Raw genomic sequence first — 14,654 nt, forward strand, 5'->3', positions numbered from 1 at the left:
TAAGATTCGTTTAATAATTATTCATATATTCCGAGTTTGTTGGAAGAAACATGGTTCACTAGAGTAAACCTTTGGTCATTTTGCGTTCGTACATCAAAACGCTGCCCTAATGCTGGGCATAAAGTTATATTGGGGTCGAGTGCAACATCGCACTTCTCGCATCCCGCTTAAAATACCTATGTCTTTGCGTGGGTCTGTGTGTGTGTGTGTGCTTGAGTATGTTTCCATCTTTGTCAGTCCATGTGTCAGTCTCAGTTTCTGTCTCTGTCTTTGCTTTCCTTTACATTGCTGCGTTTGTCACGACTGAAACACATGTGCATTGAATCACAGTTAGGCAGAGAGAGACACAGAAAGACACAATTCTGTAGGTATCTGCATCTTTCACACTCGCCCACTGATTAAATCACTCTGTATCAAAAAAAGCACCACGCAATCATGCTCACCATCAACGAATTCCCACTCTCTACATTATAATAAGCACAAAGGCTCACGAAACGCTTGCACTAACATGTTCACCTCCAGCATTCTTCCTCTGCTCAGCACTCTCTGAATCACAAAAACAATCTCACACTTGAAAAGAGATATAGACAACTCCATCTTTTAAAAATCTCTGCCTGCTGGTCAGACTCTCTATGTAACTCTCTATGAGGGGCATGGTAGCACAGTAGTTGGCAGAGTTGCATCACAGCTTCAGGGTCCCAGGTTCGATTCCCCGCTTGGGACACTGTCTGAGCGGAGTTTGCACCTTTTCCCCATACCTGCGTGGGTCCCCTCCAGGTGCTCTGGTTTCCTTTCATAATTCAAAGATGTGCAGGTTTGGTGGATTGGTCATGCTAAATTGCCCTCAGTCTCCAAAAAGGTTTGGTGCGGCTACTGGGTTACTGTGTTGCGGGGCTTGGGTGGAAGTGTGGGCTGAGGTGGTGTGCCCTTTCCGAGGGCCGGTGCAGACTCGATGGGCCGAGTGGCCTCCTTGTGCATTGTTAATTCTATGAAAAGCCCCCAGTCGCCATATTGCGGCTCCTGTTCGGTAAGCTGGTACGGGAATTGAATCCGCGCTAATGGCTTTGTTCTGAAACATGTGCTCACAGATACATTTGCGCATCTGCACAATGTACTTCTGCTGGAGCCTCTATTTCCCAAAATGCATAAGTTTGTGTGCACTCAGGTCCATAGATACACGCATTCAGCCACACACGAAGAAACACAAATACTTATGCAGAGACAGAACAGCACATGCACACATGCCGGCCCACATACCCACATTAAAAAAAAATACATTTAGAGTACCCACTTCATTTTTTCCAATTACGGGGCAATTTAGCGTGCCAAATCCACCTAGGCTGAACATCTTTGGGATGTGGGGTTGAAACCCACACAAACACGGGGAGAATGTGCAAACTCCACACGGACAGTGATCCAGAGCCGGGATGGAACCTGGGACCTCGGCGCCGTGAGTCGGCAGGGCTAACCCACTGCACCACCGTGTTGCCCACCACATACACACATAAGCACACACAAAGAAAAACATACATATCCGCTCACACATAGACAGAAGAGACAGAGACACACATACAGAGAAAGAAATAAACTCATACACAGCCGCATCCCCAAACACACACCCTTCGAACATAGCACATACAGTGCAGAAGGAGGCCATTCGGCCCATCGAGTCTGCACCGACCCACTTCAGCCCTCACTCCCACCCTATCCCCGTAACCCATCCTAAACTTGTTGGTCCCTAAGGGCAATTTATCATGGCCAATCTACCTAACCTGCAAATCTATGAACTGTGGGAGGAAACCGGAGCACCCGGAGGAAACCCACGCAGACACGGGGAGGACGTGCAGACTCCGCACAGACAGTGACACAAGCCGGAATCGAACCTGGGACTCTGGCGCTGTGAAGCCACAGTGCTATCCACTTGTGCTACCGTGCTGCCCTTCTGAAACATGTGCACACCGTCGCCAACACACACAGACGCATACCCTCACACAAACAGGGGCACTCACGCACACAAATATACAGAGACGATCTTCATCAATCTCTCTCGGCAGTTGATTCTCATAATCACTCACAGACACCAATGTACAAGGAAAAGTACCCACAAGGGAAAAATCTGGCACTGATTTGCTACACTAAGTTCTATAACCAAGACAAGGGAACAAAATTGCTACCTTTATTTTATTGGACTGGATTATGAATGCACACTACATAAGGTTTCAGCTAATGTGTCTGAAAATTGTAATGTAAAAACAGCATCGAACGAAACAGCAGTGGTAGGCATGTCTTCCAGCTGTTGGCAAGTAAAACATAGACGCATCCACAACAGATGACCGTGTAGAACTTCAAAAGGACAGAGGCAAGTCGGTAGCAATGGCAGACAGGTGGCAGAGGAAGTCCAATAAAGAAACATGGGAGCCGATTCATTCTGATAGGAAAGAAAAGACACCGGGAAATATAGGCTGCATTTCTAAAAGGGAGTGCAGGGGCCATTGCGTTCTATTTGCAAAGAATCACTGATGGTGTCAGGACACGTTGAGAGCGGTTACACATATCTGGCCTTCAGTAATAGGTGCTTGGAGTACAAAACAGGGCGCTGATACTGAACTTGCCTGAGACACTAGCTCCTGTTTTGTTCATTCACGGGGGGGGGGGGGGGGGGGGGGGGGTAAGCATCACTGGCGAGGCTAGAATTACTATTTCACACCCCGATGTGCCCTAGAGCCGGCCCCTTGGATCACTGCAGCCCACGTGGTGCAATGTACAACCCGAGTGTTATTTGGGTGGGATGACTGGGACTTTGAACCAGTAAGAATGAAGTAACGACGATATAATTACAAATATAGTGAGGAAGTCTGTGCTTTGGAGGGGAACATGAAACTGCTGGTCTTCCTGTTGTGTCTGTTGGCTTTGTCCTTCGACGTGGCAGAGGTCGGCGGTTTGGAAGGTGTTGGCGACGGAGCCGTGATGAGTTGCTGCATGGTATCGTGTAGATAGCACGCGCGGATGCCACTGTGCGCTGGCAGGAGAGCGAATTGGTTTTGAGGTTGGTGACACTGTGCCAATCAAGCTTCGTGTTTTTCCTAGGATGGTGTCGAGCTTCTTGAGTATTGTTTGAGCTACACTTCATCGATCGAAGGGGAGAGTATTCCATTACTTACAGATCCCACTCGTGAGATGATCATGAAAAGGAGGGCACAGATATAACGTTTCAGCAACAGATGCAAATGCGATTTAAGTAGAAACATATTCACGCAGCAATTGGCAAAGGACTGGTGATCACTGCCTGAGGGCGCAGATGACCCAGGTTCAAATGAACAATTGCGAAGGGAATTAAAAATGTTATCTGAAAGGGAAGAATGTTTCCGGTAATTCGGAGAGCCGCTTCATAAACGATGGGCTGCATGGGTTCCTCCTGAACTGTAACAAGTCTGTGAATCTGGGAGTTTATTTCCTCCATGCCGTTCCCAAAGTCCCTCACCTTTCCCGCAATGAACCTTCGCTGTCTGTTCCCCTCTTCAATTGACATCAGCGAAATGTAGTTCCACTTGCTCAATGAGCTGTGACTTATGGTTGGACGGGTTCTCAATCTCCATGTGGGCGGAGGGAGGAGTTGCTGAGTTGAGGAAACTGTTCCGCTGTTGGTTGTAATGTTCTGCGTCCTTCTCATTGTTCCAGGACATTGCAGCGCGCTCGGAGCTCCCTGGTTGGTTCAGGCAGCTATCAGGCACATTGGAGCTCCAACGTGTTGCTCGCTCTTCCCATTGGTCCATCAGCTGTGAGAAACAGCTGGGTCGCTCTGATTGGCCTCCATACTGCACCAAATGGTGCCACTCATTTGCGGCTTTCTCCACAAGTGACCCATCCGACAGCAGTGACAAAGCTATAAAAAGCTAACCCTGCTCTCGGCAGCTCACCCACACTGCTGCAAACAGGGACAGCTGGAGAGCAATCATCAAGTGGCAAAGCTCGTAGGGCCGATCGTTTACCAGCCGAGACTATAAATACCGTGGATGGAAGCTGCTCAAAATTTCACCCAGTATTTTAAAAACGCCTTCATTGTTCACATCTGCAACGTAAAGGCAAACGCTAGATCTGTGACATAACGGAGAAATATATCCCGTTGATAGCTGTAAGTCTCCCCGCCGGAATGTTCACAAACTTCCTGACATTAGATCTTATTTATTTATTTATAAAAAATAAATAAATTTAGAGTTCCCAAATATCATTTTCCCCAATTAAGGGACAATTTAGCACTGCCAATCCACCTAACCTGCACATCTTTGGGTTGTAGGAGTGAAACCCAGCAGACATGGCGAGAATGTGCAAACTCCACATGGACCACGAGATTCGAACCCAGGTTATCAGCACCGCAGTCCCAGTGGTTTTCACTGCGCCACATGCAGCCCTCTGACATTCGATCTTGAGTAGGGCTTACGACCGGAGAGCCAGTGTACCTTCAGAAACCGTAGGGGAGCTATGGACATGGCCATTTCTGCTGGCCAACTGTAGGGTAACTGCTCAGAATGAAATATTGACCTGTGCACAACGTTGGTTGATCAAACCAAAGCCTTTCACACTGCTAGCTGCGAAGGGCTGTTAAAGATTATGAACATGTTTGAGTGCCCAGCAAATTCATTGAGATGGATTGATTGTTCCACGATGGCAAGGAGGCCCGCATCCTCGATGACAATGAGACTCTGGCCCCCATCCCTGTCAGCAATAGAATGAAACAGGACTGTGTATTGATGTTGAGCCTATTCAGGCTCATGTTCTCAGCCATGCTCACTGACGCCGTATACATTGAGGACCCAGGTATAGATAGTAATAATTAAACAGATATCAAGCTTTCCAAGCTGCGACGCCAGCAGACCAAGACCAAGGTCTTAATTTGTAGATCCGTGAGTTGATATTTGCTGCTGACTGTGCTCGAAACGTTAGATGTTAGACATAGCGTACATTATGGACCTGTCTCCCGCATCCAATGATAACTTATGTCTCAACAAAGAAGGCGTCAGTCATGTTGCAAGCTGTCCAAGGAAAGCTCTATCAAGAGCCGACACTGATCGTGAACGACCAGAAACTGATCGCTGTGGACATGTTCACCATCCTTTTTTCTAATGAATTTTAGAGTACCCAATTCATTTTTTTCCCAATTGAGGGGGAATTTAATGTGGCCAATCCACCGACCCCACACATCTTTGGGTGGGGGGAGGGGGGGGGCGGGGGGGGGAAGCAACGCAAACACGGGGACAATGTACAAGCTCCACCACGGACAGTGACCCAGAGCCGGGATAGAACGTGGGACCTCGGCGCCGTGAGGCAGCAATGCTAACCACTGCGCCACCGTGCTGCCAGCGGTTCACCATCCGAAGCAGCATTCTCTCGCATAATGTTCAAAATGGTGACGAAGTCGATGCAACAAATGTCAAGGCCAGTGTGTCCTTCAGAAAATCTCGTTATTCAGTATGGGAGCATGGAGGAGTGAACCTGACACTGACGCTCAAGCTCTACCAAGCAGTCGCCCTCTCCGCTCTTCTCTATATCCGTGGGAGCTGGACTGGCTAAAAGCGACACTCAAAGAAAATCAATCTCTTCCATGTTTGCTGCCTCCGGAATTTCCTCAACACCAACTGGGAAGATGCGGGTCAAGGGACAGAAGTCCTCAGGGTCACCAGAATGATTAGAATCGCCAAAAGGTTATGACAACAAATGCTCCGATGGGCTGGACATGCCACCAGAATGACTGACAACTGACTCCCTCAGCAAATCTTCTGCGGAGAATTCCAGACCGGAGCACGTAAGCTGGGCACCCATAAGAAAGTTTCAAGGATGCGCTGAAAGCATCCCTCAAGTAATACACCATTGCCACTAAATCAGGGGAGACCCTTGCCGAGGACCTCTCAGCCTGGAGTGGAATGCCAGGAACGCACCAGCGTAGGAGGAACAATGGATAATGACAGTGAAAAACAAGAGCAGGGCACATGAAAACCTTGGAAACAGTGTCCCCAGCTATGCACCAGCCTGACTGTCCTGTCTCCATTGCACTAGAACGTGTTGTGCCAATGTAGGAGTGATGCGCCACCTTCGCACCCACACACGTGAACACCTGTTTGACAGATAACGATGGTTTTCTTCAGTAATGATGAAGGACGTACGATGATGATGCCTCTGATTGGTTGAAGTCAATGTCTGTCACCAGAGGTAGTTTGCTTATTCGGCGAGGTGGATGTCACCGAGATGATTGAATTTCCTTATTACTAAAGAACTGGGTGACACATCGCAAAATTCATGATTGGCTGAGACAATCTTTCATCACGGCCGAAGTTGCTTGATTAGCTGAATCTGAACACATTCACAGCCTGAGTTAACTGAGATCTTGAGGCAGCTTTCAGTCATCGCTGGATCTCCCACAATGGATTCAAATCGAGTCAATGTGGTTCGAATTTTGTGCCTCCTCCCGCAACCCATGACCTATGATGCATTGCCTTTGTGTTGTATTGATTGGGAGCTTGTGAATCAAATTATATTCATACACTGGAAGCAATGGAGTACACCTTTGGACTGTTCGCAGTTTATTTACTTATGTCTTGATTGAAATAATGATGTAAACGGATATTGCACAGCCTTCTTGACCTGTTCTCTGAACATTGATTGAGTCACCCCATAAATAAACGTGTTTGTACAGCAATTTAAATTAAGCAGCATGTTTCCAACTTGACTGAAGATATATAGAGCACTATTGTATTCCACGACACTTGACCCCGTTATGCTATAATAAAGGAAATGTACAACATAGACCAACCACAGAAGTATGAAGCTGCCGGATATGGTGAGAAGTAGAATCACAGATTTCCTTCTGCTCTCCATCTCAGGGTCACTTTGATTCTCTCCCTTATTCTGACCCTTAAGTCCCTTACGAACACGACTGGCCACTAAAATGTGCTTCACGGTCAAAGAGTTAAGCAACAGGATTAAAGCGAATGGGAGAAATGGGGTTAAAACGGTGTCAAACCAGTCAAATCCTGCCCATACGGGATTATTAAAATAGCTTGGTTTTATAGTGCACCCCCATGGCACATTGTTGATTACCTCAACAGGTTCTTGCGTAAAGTAGTGTGGGGTATTTTTTACACAAAGCAGAATGCTGGTTGTTGCTAGAACCACAGCCGCAGTTTTCTCAGTGCAATATTTCCCGTTCAGCTTCAGGCAGCAAATGGCTACAAATCGATCAAAGGTGAATGCAACTGTGAACCAGACAGAGCAGTCTGTGGCTGCACGGCGTAAGAAAGTCTCAATTCTACAAGCATAGGTGATGTCCAGGAATGACCTTGGGAAATAATAATAACTTACCCTCCATAGGAATACCTCAGTGATAATGACCAGAAGATCCGCCGTTGCCATAGCCACGAGGTAGCGAGTGGTGCAGGAAGAGAGGCCACACTTTCCCCGGATCAAGATTACAATCGCCAGCAAATTAACTGTAACAGAGCGAATACACACAATGAATACAATCCAAAGATGAACAGAAATCATAAGGGGAGGATTCACCATCCATGGTTAATAAAAATAGCGCAAAACTATCAATCTTAAAAAAAGACATGTAATTACACAAATATGGATTGCCGTTCTTAGAGCATATTATGAAAAACATTGAGTGACATAAAGATTAATAACGTGGAAGGAATTAGAGTAAGGTATAAGGCCAGAGGGAGCTAGCTAGAAATATAAAGATGGTGAATGAGAAATTCTTTAGATAAATAAGAAATGAGTTCGCAAATCACCCATGGCCCCTGTATGAATTGTGTGTGGCATTCAAATTGGAATCTAAGGCGATGGTAGGTGAAGTAAACGCTCATTTTACATTTCTCCACTATAGAGGATACAAGTAGCAGCCCAGAAATCGCTGTTTATCTGGAACTGGAAGGGATGAAAGAATGCAGGAAAATTACAATCACATTTGAAGTGGTTTTGAGAAAATTGTTGGAGCTGCGAATTGACAAACACAGAGGTAATGATTAATTCATCATATGGTCGTGAAAGATGTAGATAGTGAGATATATGACGTGTCGTTTTAATTTTGCAAAACTCATAGATTCGGGATATTACATGAGGTTGGAAAATATTAAATGCAGCTTCTTTGTTAAAAAAGAAAAGGGGACAGGACGCCAGACGAAAATTGGCCAGTTAGCTTTGCCATGTTAGAAGCTACAACGAATTCCTTCATGGAAAACTTAGAAGAAATCAAAACAATGATGCAGAGTCAATATGGTTTTGAGGAATGTTTAACCAATGTACTTGGGTGTTTTGACGCAGTCCCGATATCTGCAGCTGAGGTTGAACCTGCTAATATACTTCGATTTCCAGAAAAGGTTTCAAAGAGTGCCACATCGAAGTGCATTGTGGAAAATAAAAATCCACATTGCAGAGGGTAACCTATTATCATGGATCCATGAATTGCTAGTTAACTGGATCATTCAGTAGGCATGGATAAGGCATGTTTTTTTCCGGAAGGATGGAAAGAGTGTTGTGCCAAAGCGATCTATGCTAGCATGCCCAAACGTTTTGCAATTTACATAAATTATGTAACTGGCTTGGACAAATGTGCGGTATAAAACTTTTCTGATGACACAGGCACAAGCAGGAACGTAACCTGCGAGGAGGAGGTAAGGAGGCTACAAAGAGAAACAGAAAATGTGCCCTGTTTCGAGAAGCAGAGGTGAGTTTTGTGGTTTACTTTTCAGATTTTGAAAACAAATGGCAACAAATCGATCAACGGTTAAAATGACAGTGAGAACTCGACAAACATTTTTATTTTTATTTTTAAAAATAAATAAATTTAGAGTACCCAATTCATTTTTTCCAATTAAGGGGAAACTTAGCGTGGCCAATCCACCTATCCTGCACATCTTTGGGTTGTGGGGGTGAAACCCACGCAGACACGGGGAGAATGTGCAAACTCCACACGGACAGTGACGCAGAGCCGGGATTCGAACCTGGGACCTCGGCGCCGTGAGGCAGCAGTGCTAACCCACTGCACCACCGTGCTGCCCTGAGAACTCTACAAACATGAGGGAAATACCAGAATCACACTGGCAAGTTAACATATACAATCAACATCAGCATGATTCGTTGATAATAGCGAGTAGACCGATATTGCCACGGCCACAACACATTCATCTTCATGAACAGGATCACAATTGTCAATAAATTAAGCTCACGAAGCATAACGGCCATAAATGGAAATTACTGCTGTAATACACTTTCCATCTGGTACAGATTTTAAGTGCTGGATTTTAGCACAACACACAAGCAGATAATATAAATATCATCCCGACCACCACAGCACCCAGTAAAGGTGCTGTAAGACGTCTTGCTACTGCAAATTAATATCTGCCAACCCTATTTCTATGTCCTTCATTTTCATGTGCCCAACAATCTATGGATTCTTTCTTCTTCACAATACTTAACCACTGTGCACCAACAGATCGGGGCGGGAGGTATTTCTAAACATTTACATAGAACCTTGTGAAGAAATGCTTCTTCATCTCAGTTCTGAATGGCGAATCTCTTATACTTAGACTGTGCCAGTTTGATCTAGTTTCCTGAGCTATGGTTGGGGGTTTCCCTCATCAAACAAGCTGCAGCACTAACTGTCTTCCACGTCGGCACGTGCCGCTGCATCCTGTGGGGAAGAGGGGCGCAGATATCCCTAAATCAATCTCATCATCGCGGTCAATTTACGTGATTAACAAATTCAAGCATTGGATATTTATCATGAAGCTCTTGATTTGAAAGATCAGACTGGCATTCAACATCAGGAGTGTACGAGAGAGGCAAGTGAGAAGCCAGCTAAGTTGCTGAAATCTACAGGCTCCTCGAACAAAACTTATCCTTTGGATTGGCTGGGCTCAACAAAGCATTGCCCAGCTGTCTGCACACTCTTCACCAGAAAGTGTTCAAGGATATGGATTTCACCTGTGCTAAATGGATGGCTTTGCTGTTTTGGAGAACGTCCTAACATGTTATTGTGTACTCACGGTGCGATCCCCCTTTGCTAACTCACTACATGAGTTCCAAGTCCAGTCGCAAAATGGGGACGCTCTCAGCAACCTGAACTCATAAATTCTCAGGTTTGAATACATACATAGTGAATACTTTAACATATAATTGTCTGTCAGAGTGTGCACGTTCTCGCCGTGTCAGCGTGGGATTCCTCTGGTTGCTCCAGTTTTCTCCCAAACGTCCCTCAAGCCGTGCTTGTTCGGTGAACTGGACATTTTGAATTGTCCATCAGTGTACCCGAACAGGCGCCGGAGTGTGATTAGGGGATTTTCCCAGTAACCTTATTGCAATATTAACGCAAGTCTACTTGTGACACGAGTAAAGATGATTATTTATTATTATTCTGTTTGCATGTTCATTTAGGTCTCCATTCCCATGTACGTGTATCCCAGACTGTCTTTCAGCATTACGCTGTCAATCCTGGAATAAAGATAAGCTCCGTTGTAAACCAACGTATTTAAAGTGACTGCTCATACTTCAAGCATTGTGAGATTTTGAAACCATCTAGCTTTCTCGTTGTTGATAGGGGTAACATTTGCTGTGTTATTTTTTTTCCATTCAGCGTTGTCTTTGCATCTCACCAGGCTGATATCTAAATTCTGATCAAGTTGGCAATCTACTCGAGCCATCGAGTCTGCAGAAAACATATCGATGCTCTCCAGAAGTATGATATATAGATATATCTTTAAATGGGAGGTTATTCTTTTAGAATTTTACCGATTAATGATGTGCCCAGAAACTCTGGATATCGCAGAACTGCTAGAATGTAGGTTATTTAAAAAATTGTCGAGTTGGTTAAAACGTTCTGTAGAATTCTCTTTCTGTTATCAGTATGCACGTTGGCCGATTTTATAATGCAGACACGTTGCGCCATCATTGTTAGGTACACGCGGTGTCGTCCACCGATGCACGGTGATCGTTCTGATATAGTGCCGGAGAACTGGCCGGATGGTAATGCTAGAGTTAGGAGTATAACTGCTCATGAAACTACACATGTTGGAGAATTAGCTTCTGTTGTTGCGTCGTGGCAGCTGATAATGCTCGGATTTGAGCTTTCAAACCTGTTCTGAGGCCATCCTAATTCACACGGCGGCAGAAGCCCCCAATGCCGTGCATGGTGCTCCGCGAGTAGGGGGCTTCAGATTCACGGGTGTTGCCCCCTCGACTCTTGATTTTTCACGTGACGTAAGTAATCAATGGGCTGGCAGGGTCATGTTGCTGTGTCGCACTGGGAGGTGGTTGCTGACAGGATGGGAGTAATGGGGTGGGGGTTCGGACCGGAGGGTGGTGTGGGAGGGGGGGGGGGAGAGCTACAGACGGTGGAGGGGAGTTCGGGCGGGTGGTGGTGGACCATACCGTGAAGTGAGGGTGTGGTGTCTGACCGGGGAGGCTCGGACCAGGATGTGGGGTATCTCCTCGCAGTTGAAGAGATGTGGGCGTACCGCAGATGAGTCGTGTGTATTTTCCTTCACAACCTATGCTCAATTTGCTGTTTATATTGTTGCGGGACAACATTCAGTAATTAATGAATTTTGTATTCTAAAATCCCTTTGCTACGATCACAAAACTAGGCTTATACTTCCAACTAATTGTGTGTCCTCCTTATTTTCCCTCACCAGCTGTAGAACTTTACGTCGATCTGTATAGAGGATTAGTTAACAAATATTTTCCATTATTCAAATTGTTTACTGTCCTCCTGTAGTTTTTCTTTCTTCCCAGCTCAGAATTGTGAATCTTGTGGCCGGAATGGCGGTCAGTGCTACTGCTTAAAGCGCCAGGAGCCGTGTTCCATTATAACCTTCAGGAACTGTCTGTGTGGAGTTTGCCCGTTCTCCCCGTGTCTGTGTGGATTTCCTTTGGATGCTCCAGCTAAGTCCCAAACGTGTGCTGGTTCAGTGGATTGGCCATGCTAAATTGTCCCTTCGTCTCCAAATGTGAGCTGGCCTGATAGGGTTACAGGAATAGGGCGGTGGAGTGAGCCTCGGTAGGGTGCTCTTTCAGAAGCTCGGTGTGAACATGATGGACTGAATTGCCTCCTTCTGCATTGTAGGGATCCTATGATACGTGGAAAACATCAATCCCAACTACATTCAATGCATTTGGCCAATATTCCCAGATTCCAAATATTCCCACCGCATTTATTAGCCTGTGTTGTTCTCTCGTTTATCTGACAGAAAATAGCTGCTTCTGATGCAGCACTTTAATAGGAAGCGGGCCAGGATCAATATTGTTAACCATATGTAATTATAAATAAATAACAATAATAATCTAGTCATTTGAAATCTATTACATCTTAAAACACGAGAGGGCGTTCAATGAATTGGAGAACACAGTCGGCGAAAGAACTGATTAAAAAACAGCTTTTTCCACTCCAGATATTGTCCTACATTTAGCACAGATCTTCGGTGACACCTCCTCCACAAATTTTCGTATTTGAGGTCGGTGTTCCACTCATTCTAGACACTCACACAAAGTACAATTCAACACTGACAGATACACTCTGTGATATTCATTATTGTGAGTTTTTAACGATGATGTCAGATTCAACAGCACCAGTTAATGAAGTACTAATAAATATAACTGAACATTTGAGCCTGCATGCGGCTGTAAGAAGAGATTCGTCGTAGAACCACATGATTGTTATGGTGCATGAGGAGTAACTTTGTCCCATCGCATCTACACCTGCTCTCCCAACGAACACTCTGAGGCATTTCCCTACCTCTTCCCCGTGCCCCTGCCCATTGTGTCTATTCAAATGACCACCGAATGAGCTCTGGAAGGCTTCGATTGAATCTGCCTCCACCAAACTTCGAAACAGTGCATTCCAGGCGCAAACTGCTCTCTGTGTGTTTGTTTTTTTCTTACACCACATTTGTTTATTTTCCTATCACTTTACGTCTGTGCCCTCTCGTTTTCATAGAATCATAGAATCAAAGAATCATACGATTTTCGGTGCAGAAGGAGGCCATTCGGCCCATCGAGCCTGCACCGGCTCTTGGACAGAGCACCCTACCCAAAGTCAACACCTCCACCCTATCTCCATAAAGATTTAGAAGCTGTAACTTTAGTTACAAGTCTGTGGTGCATCGAATGCCGTTCACAAGCGTATAAGTTATTAGACATAATAACAACCGCATTATCCTCATTTACAGTTTCTGTTACCAGACAAAAACGGCCAGCAAGTGAGTTAAGCAGGGTTTCTCTATTTCGAGATCCATGCTGGCTCTTCCGAATCAACCCATATTTTTCCTCGTGATTCTATCCAGAATAAATGTTCAAGATGTTCGTTCACCACTGATGTGAAACTGATTGGGCTGTAATTGCTGGGAATATCCTTCCCCCCTGTTTTGAACAAAGAGGTATCATTTTCAATGCTCCAATCTTCCGGCACATCCGTGGAACCGAGAGACGATTGGAAGGTTGCGACCAGCCGCCTTGTAATTTCCAATCTCACTTCCTTCAATATCCGTGGTTACATCGCCTCCTGGTACGTTTCATTATCAACTTGAAGTACCAGGAAGCTATTGAATCCTTCCCTCCTTACCAATTTTAAACCCTTCTGGTGAAGAGTTATTAGCACGTTTAATGAAGAAATTCATGACTGTCGCCAAGGCCTGAGTAGTCTACCCCCTTGGCACATAAAGCAATACATGCTTATATATACTCCAAATTATTTCGCTGCAGAAAATCCATCATTGACCCGGTGTCAGTGTAGCTCTGCCACACATTGCACTGTGACCAGCAGAGTAAAATTACAGACAAGCTCACACACAGCTTTACACACGCTCAATGTTTAGATTCACTTACCGGGGGAACCAATAATCGACAGGATCAAATAATATGTTTCCTTGAAACTGTTAAATGTTTCAAGCATTTTCTCGGTGAATACGTCTGTCCCTCCAAGCAGCACAAGACCTCTCTAAATTAAATTGCATTTAAATCCATTTATTTATTCGCTCCGAGGTCGCCTCAGGGAATCGTCTCAAGAAGTAACAGCTCATTCCGGGAAGAGTCAGTTCCCTGTTGGGGCATCATATATATTTAGGCCTGCGATTCAATTGGTCAATTGTGATCACATCAATTAGGTAACATGCGATTAATGTTTATTCATTCAGAATTCTAGAATTGTAACATGCATCTATGTGTGTGTGGAGCTCAGTGTCTGCGTGAATATCGTCTGTGCATCTGTCTTTCTCTTTCTCTCTCTCTGTATATATCTTTATGTCCCTCTCCCTGGGTGACTCTCTCTTTGTGTCTCTGTGTGTCTGTTTGTGTCTCCATCTCCCATTGTGTGACTCTCTTTCCCTATCTACCTCTCTCTTCTATCTCTCTATCTATCTCTCCGTTTTTCAATTTATACCCCCTTTCACTCTCTCCCCGTCACTGCATCGCTCAAACGCAAAAACTCCATCTCACACTCTCTCGCTCCACCATCCTAGTCTTTATCTTCCATTCAATGTTTTCTATTCCTTCCACTGCACGCTCTGCACTCAAACTCTCCAAGGCAAAACTATCTCCGTCTCCCTACAGTATCCACACTTTCTTAAACTCTCTACTCCACAACTCTCTCACCCCTTCGCCACTCTCTA

General features: G+C 45.1%; 1 protein-coding gene across 1 annotated transcript; it reads right to left on the reverse strand.

Annotated features, from left to right (window-relative positions):
* Positions 1 to 6,579: 6,579 nt before the first annotated feature.
* LOC140411321 (probable G-protein coupled receptor 139) lies at positions 6,580 to 13,939 on the reverse strand. The gene is made up of 2 exons (XM_072500442.1): positions 13,873 to 13,939; positions 6,580 to 7,481 (listed from the first exon to the last, which is right to left on the reverse strand). The coding sequence occupies exons 1-2, from the start codon at positions 13,937 to 13,939 to the stop codon at positions 6,580 to 6,582; spliced, it is 969 nt and encodes a 322-aa protein (XP_072356543.1).
* Between the last annotated feature and the right edge of the window lie 715 nt (positions 13,940 to 14,654).

This window comes from Scyliorhinus torazame, chromosome 4, assembly GCF_047496885.1.
Source record: "Scyliorhinus torazame isolate Kashiwa2021f chromosome 4, sScyTor2.1, whole genome shotgun sequence".
Classification (NCBI taxonomy): Eukaryota; Metazoa; Chordata; class Chondrichthyes; order Carcharhiniformes; family Scyliorhinidae; genus Scyliorhinus; species Scyliorhinus torazame.

Bases quoted from the DNA above. Each gene is read 5' to 3' on its own strand.
- LOC140411321 (XM_072500442.1), bottom strand. From the start codon at position 13,939: ATGCTTGAAACATTTAACAGTTTCAAGGAAACATATTATTTGATCCTG. The intron at 7,482-13,872 runs GTAAGTGAATCT...GCTCTGTTACAG, and splicing joins GTCGATTATTGGTTCCCCCG to TTAATTTGCTGGCGATTGTA.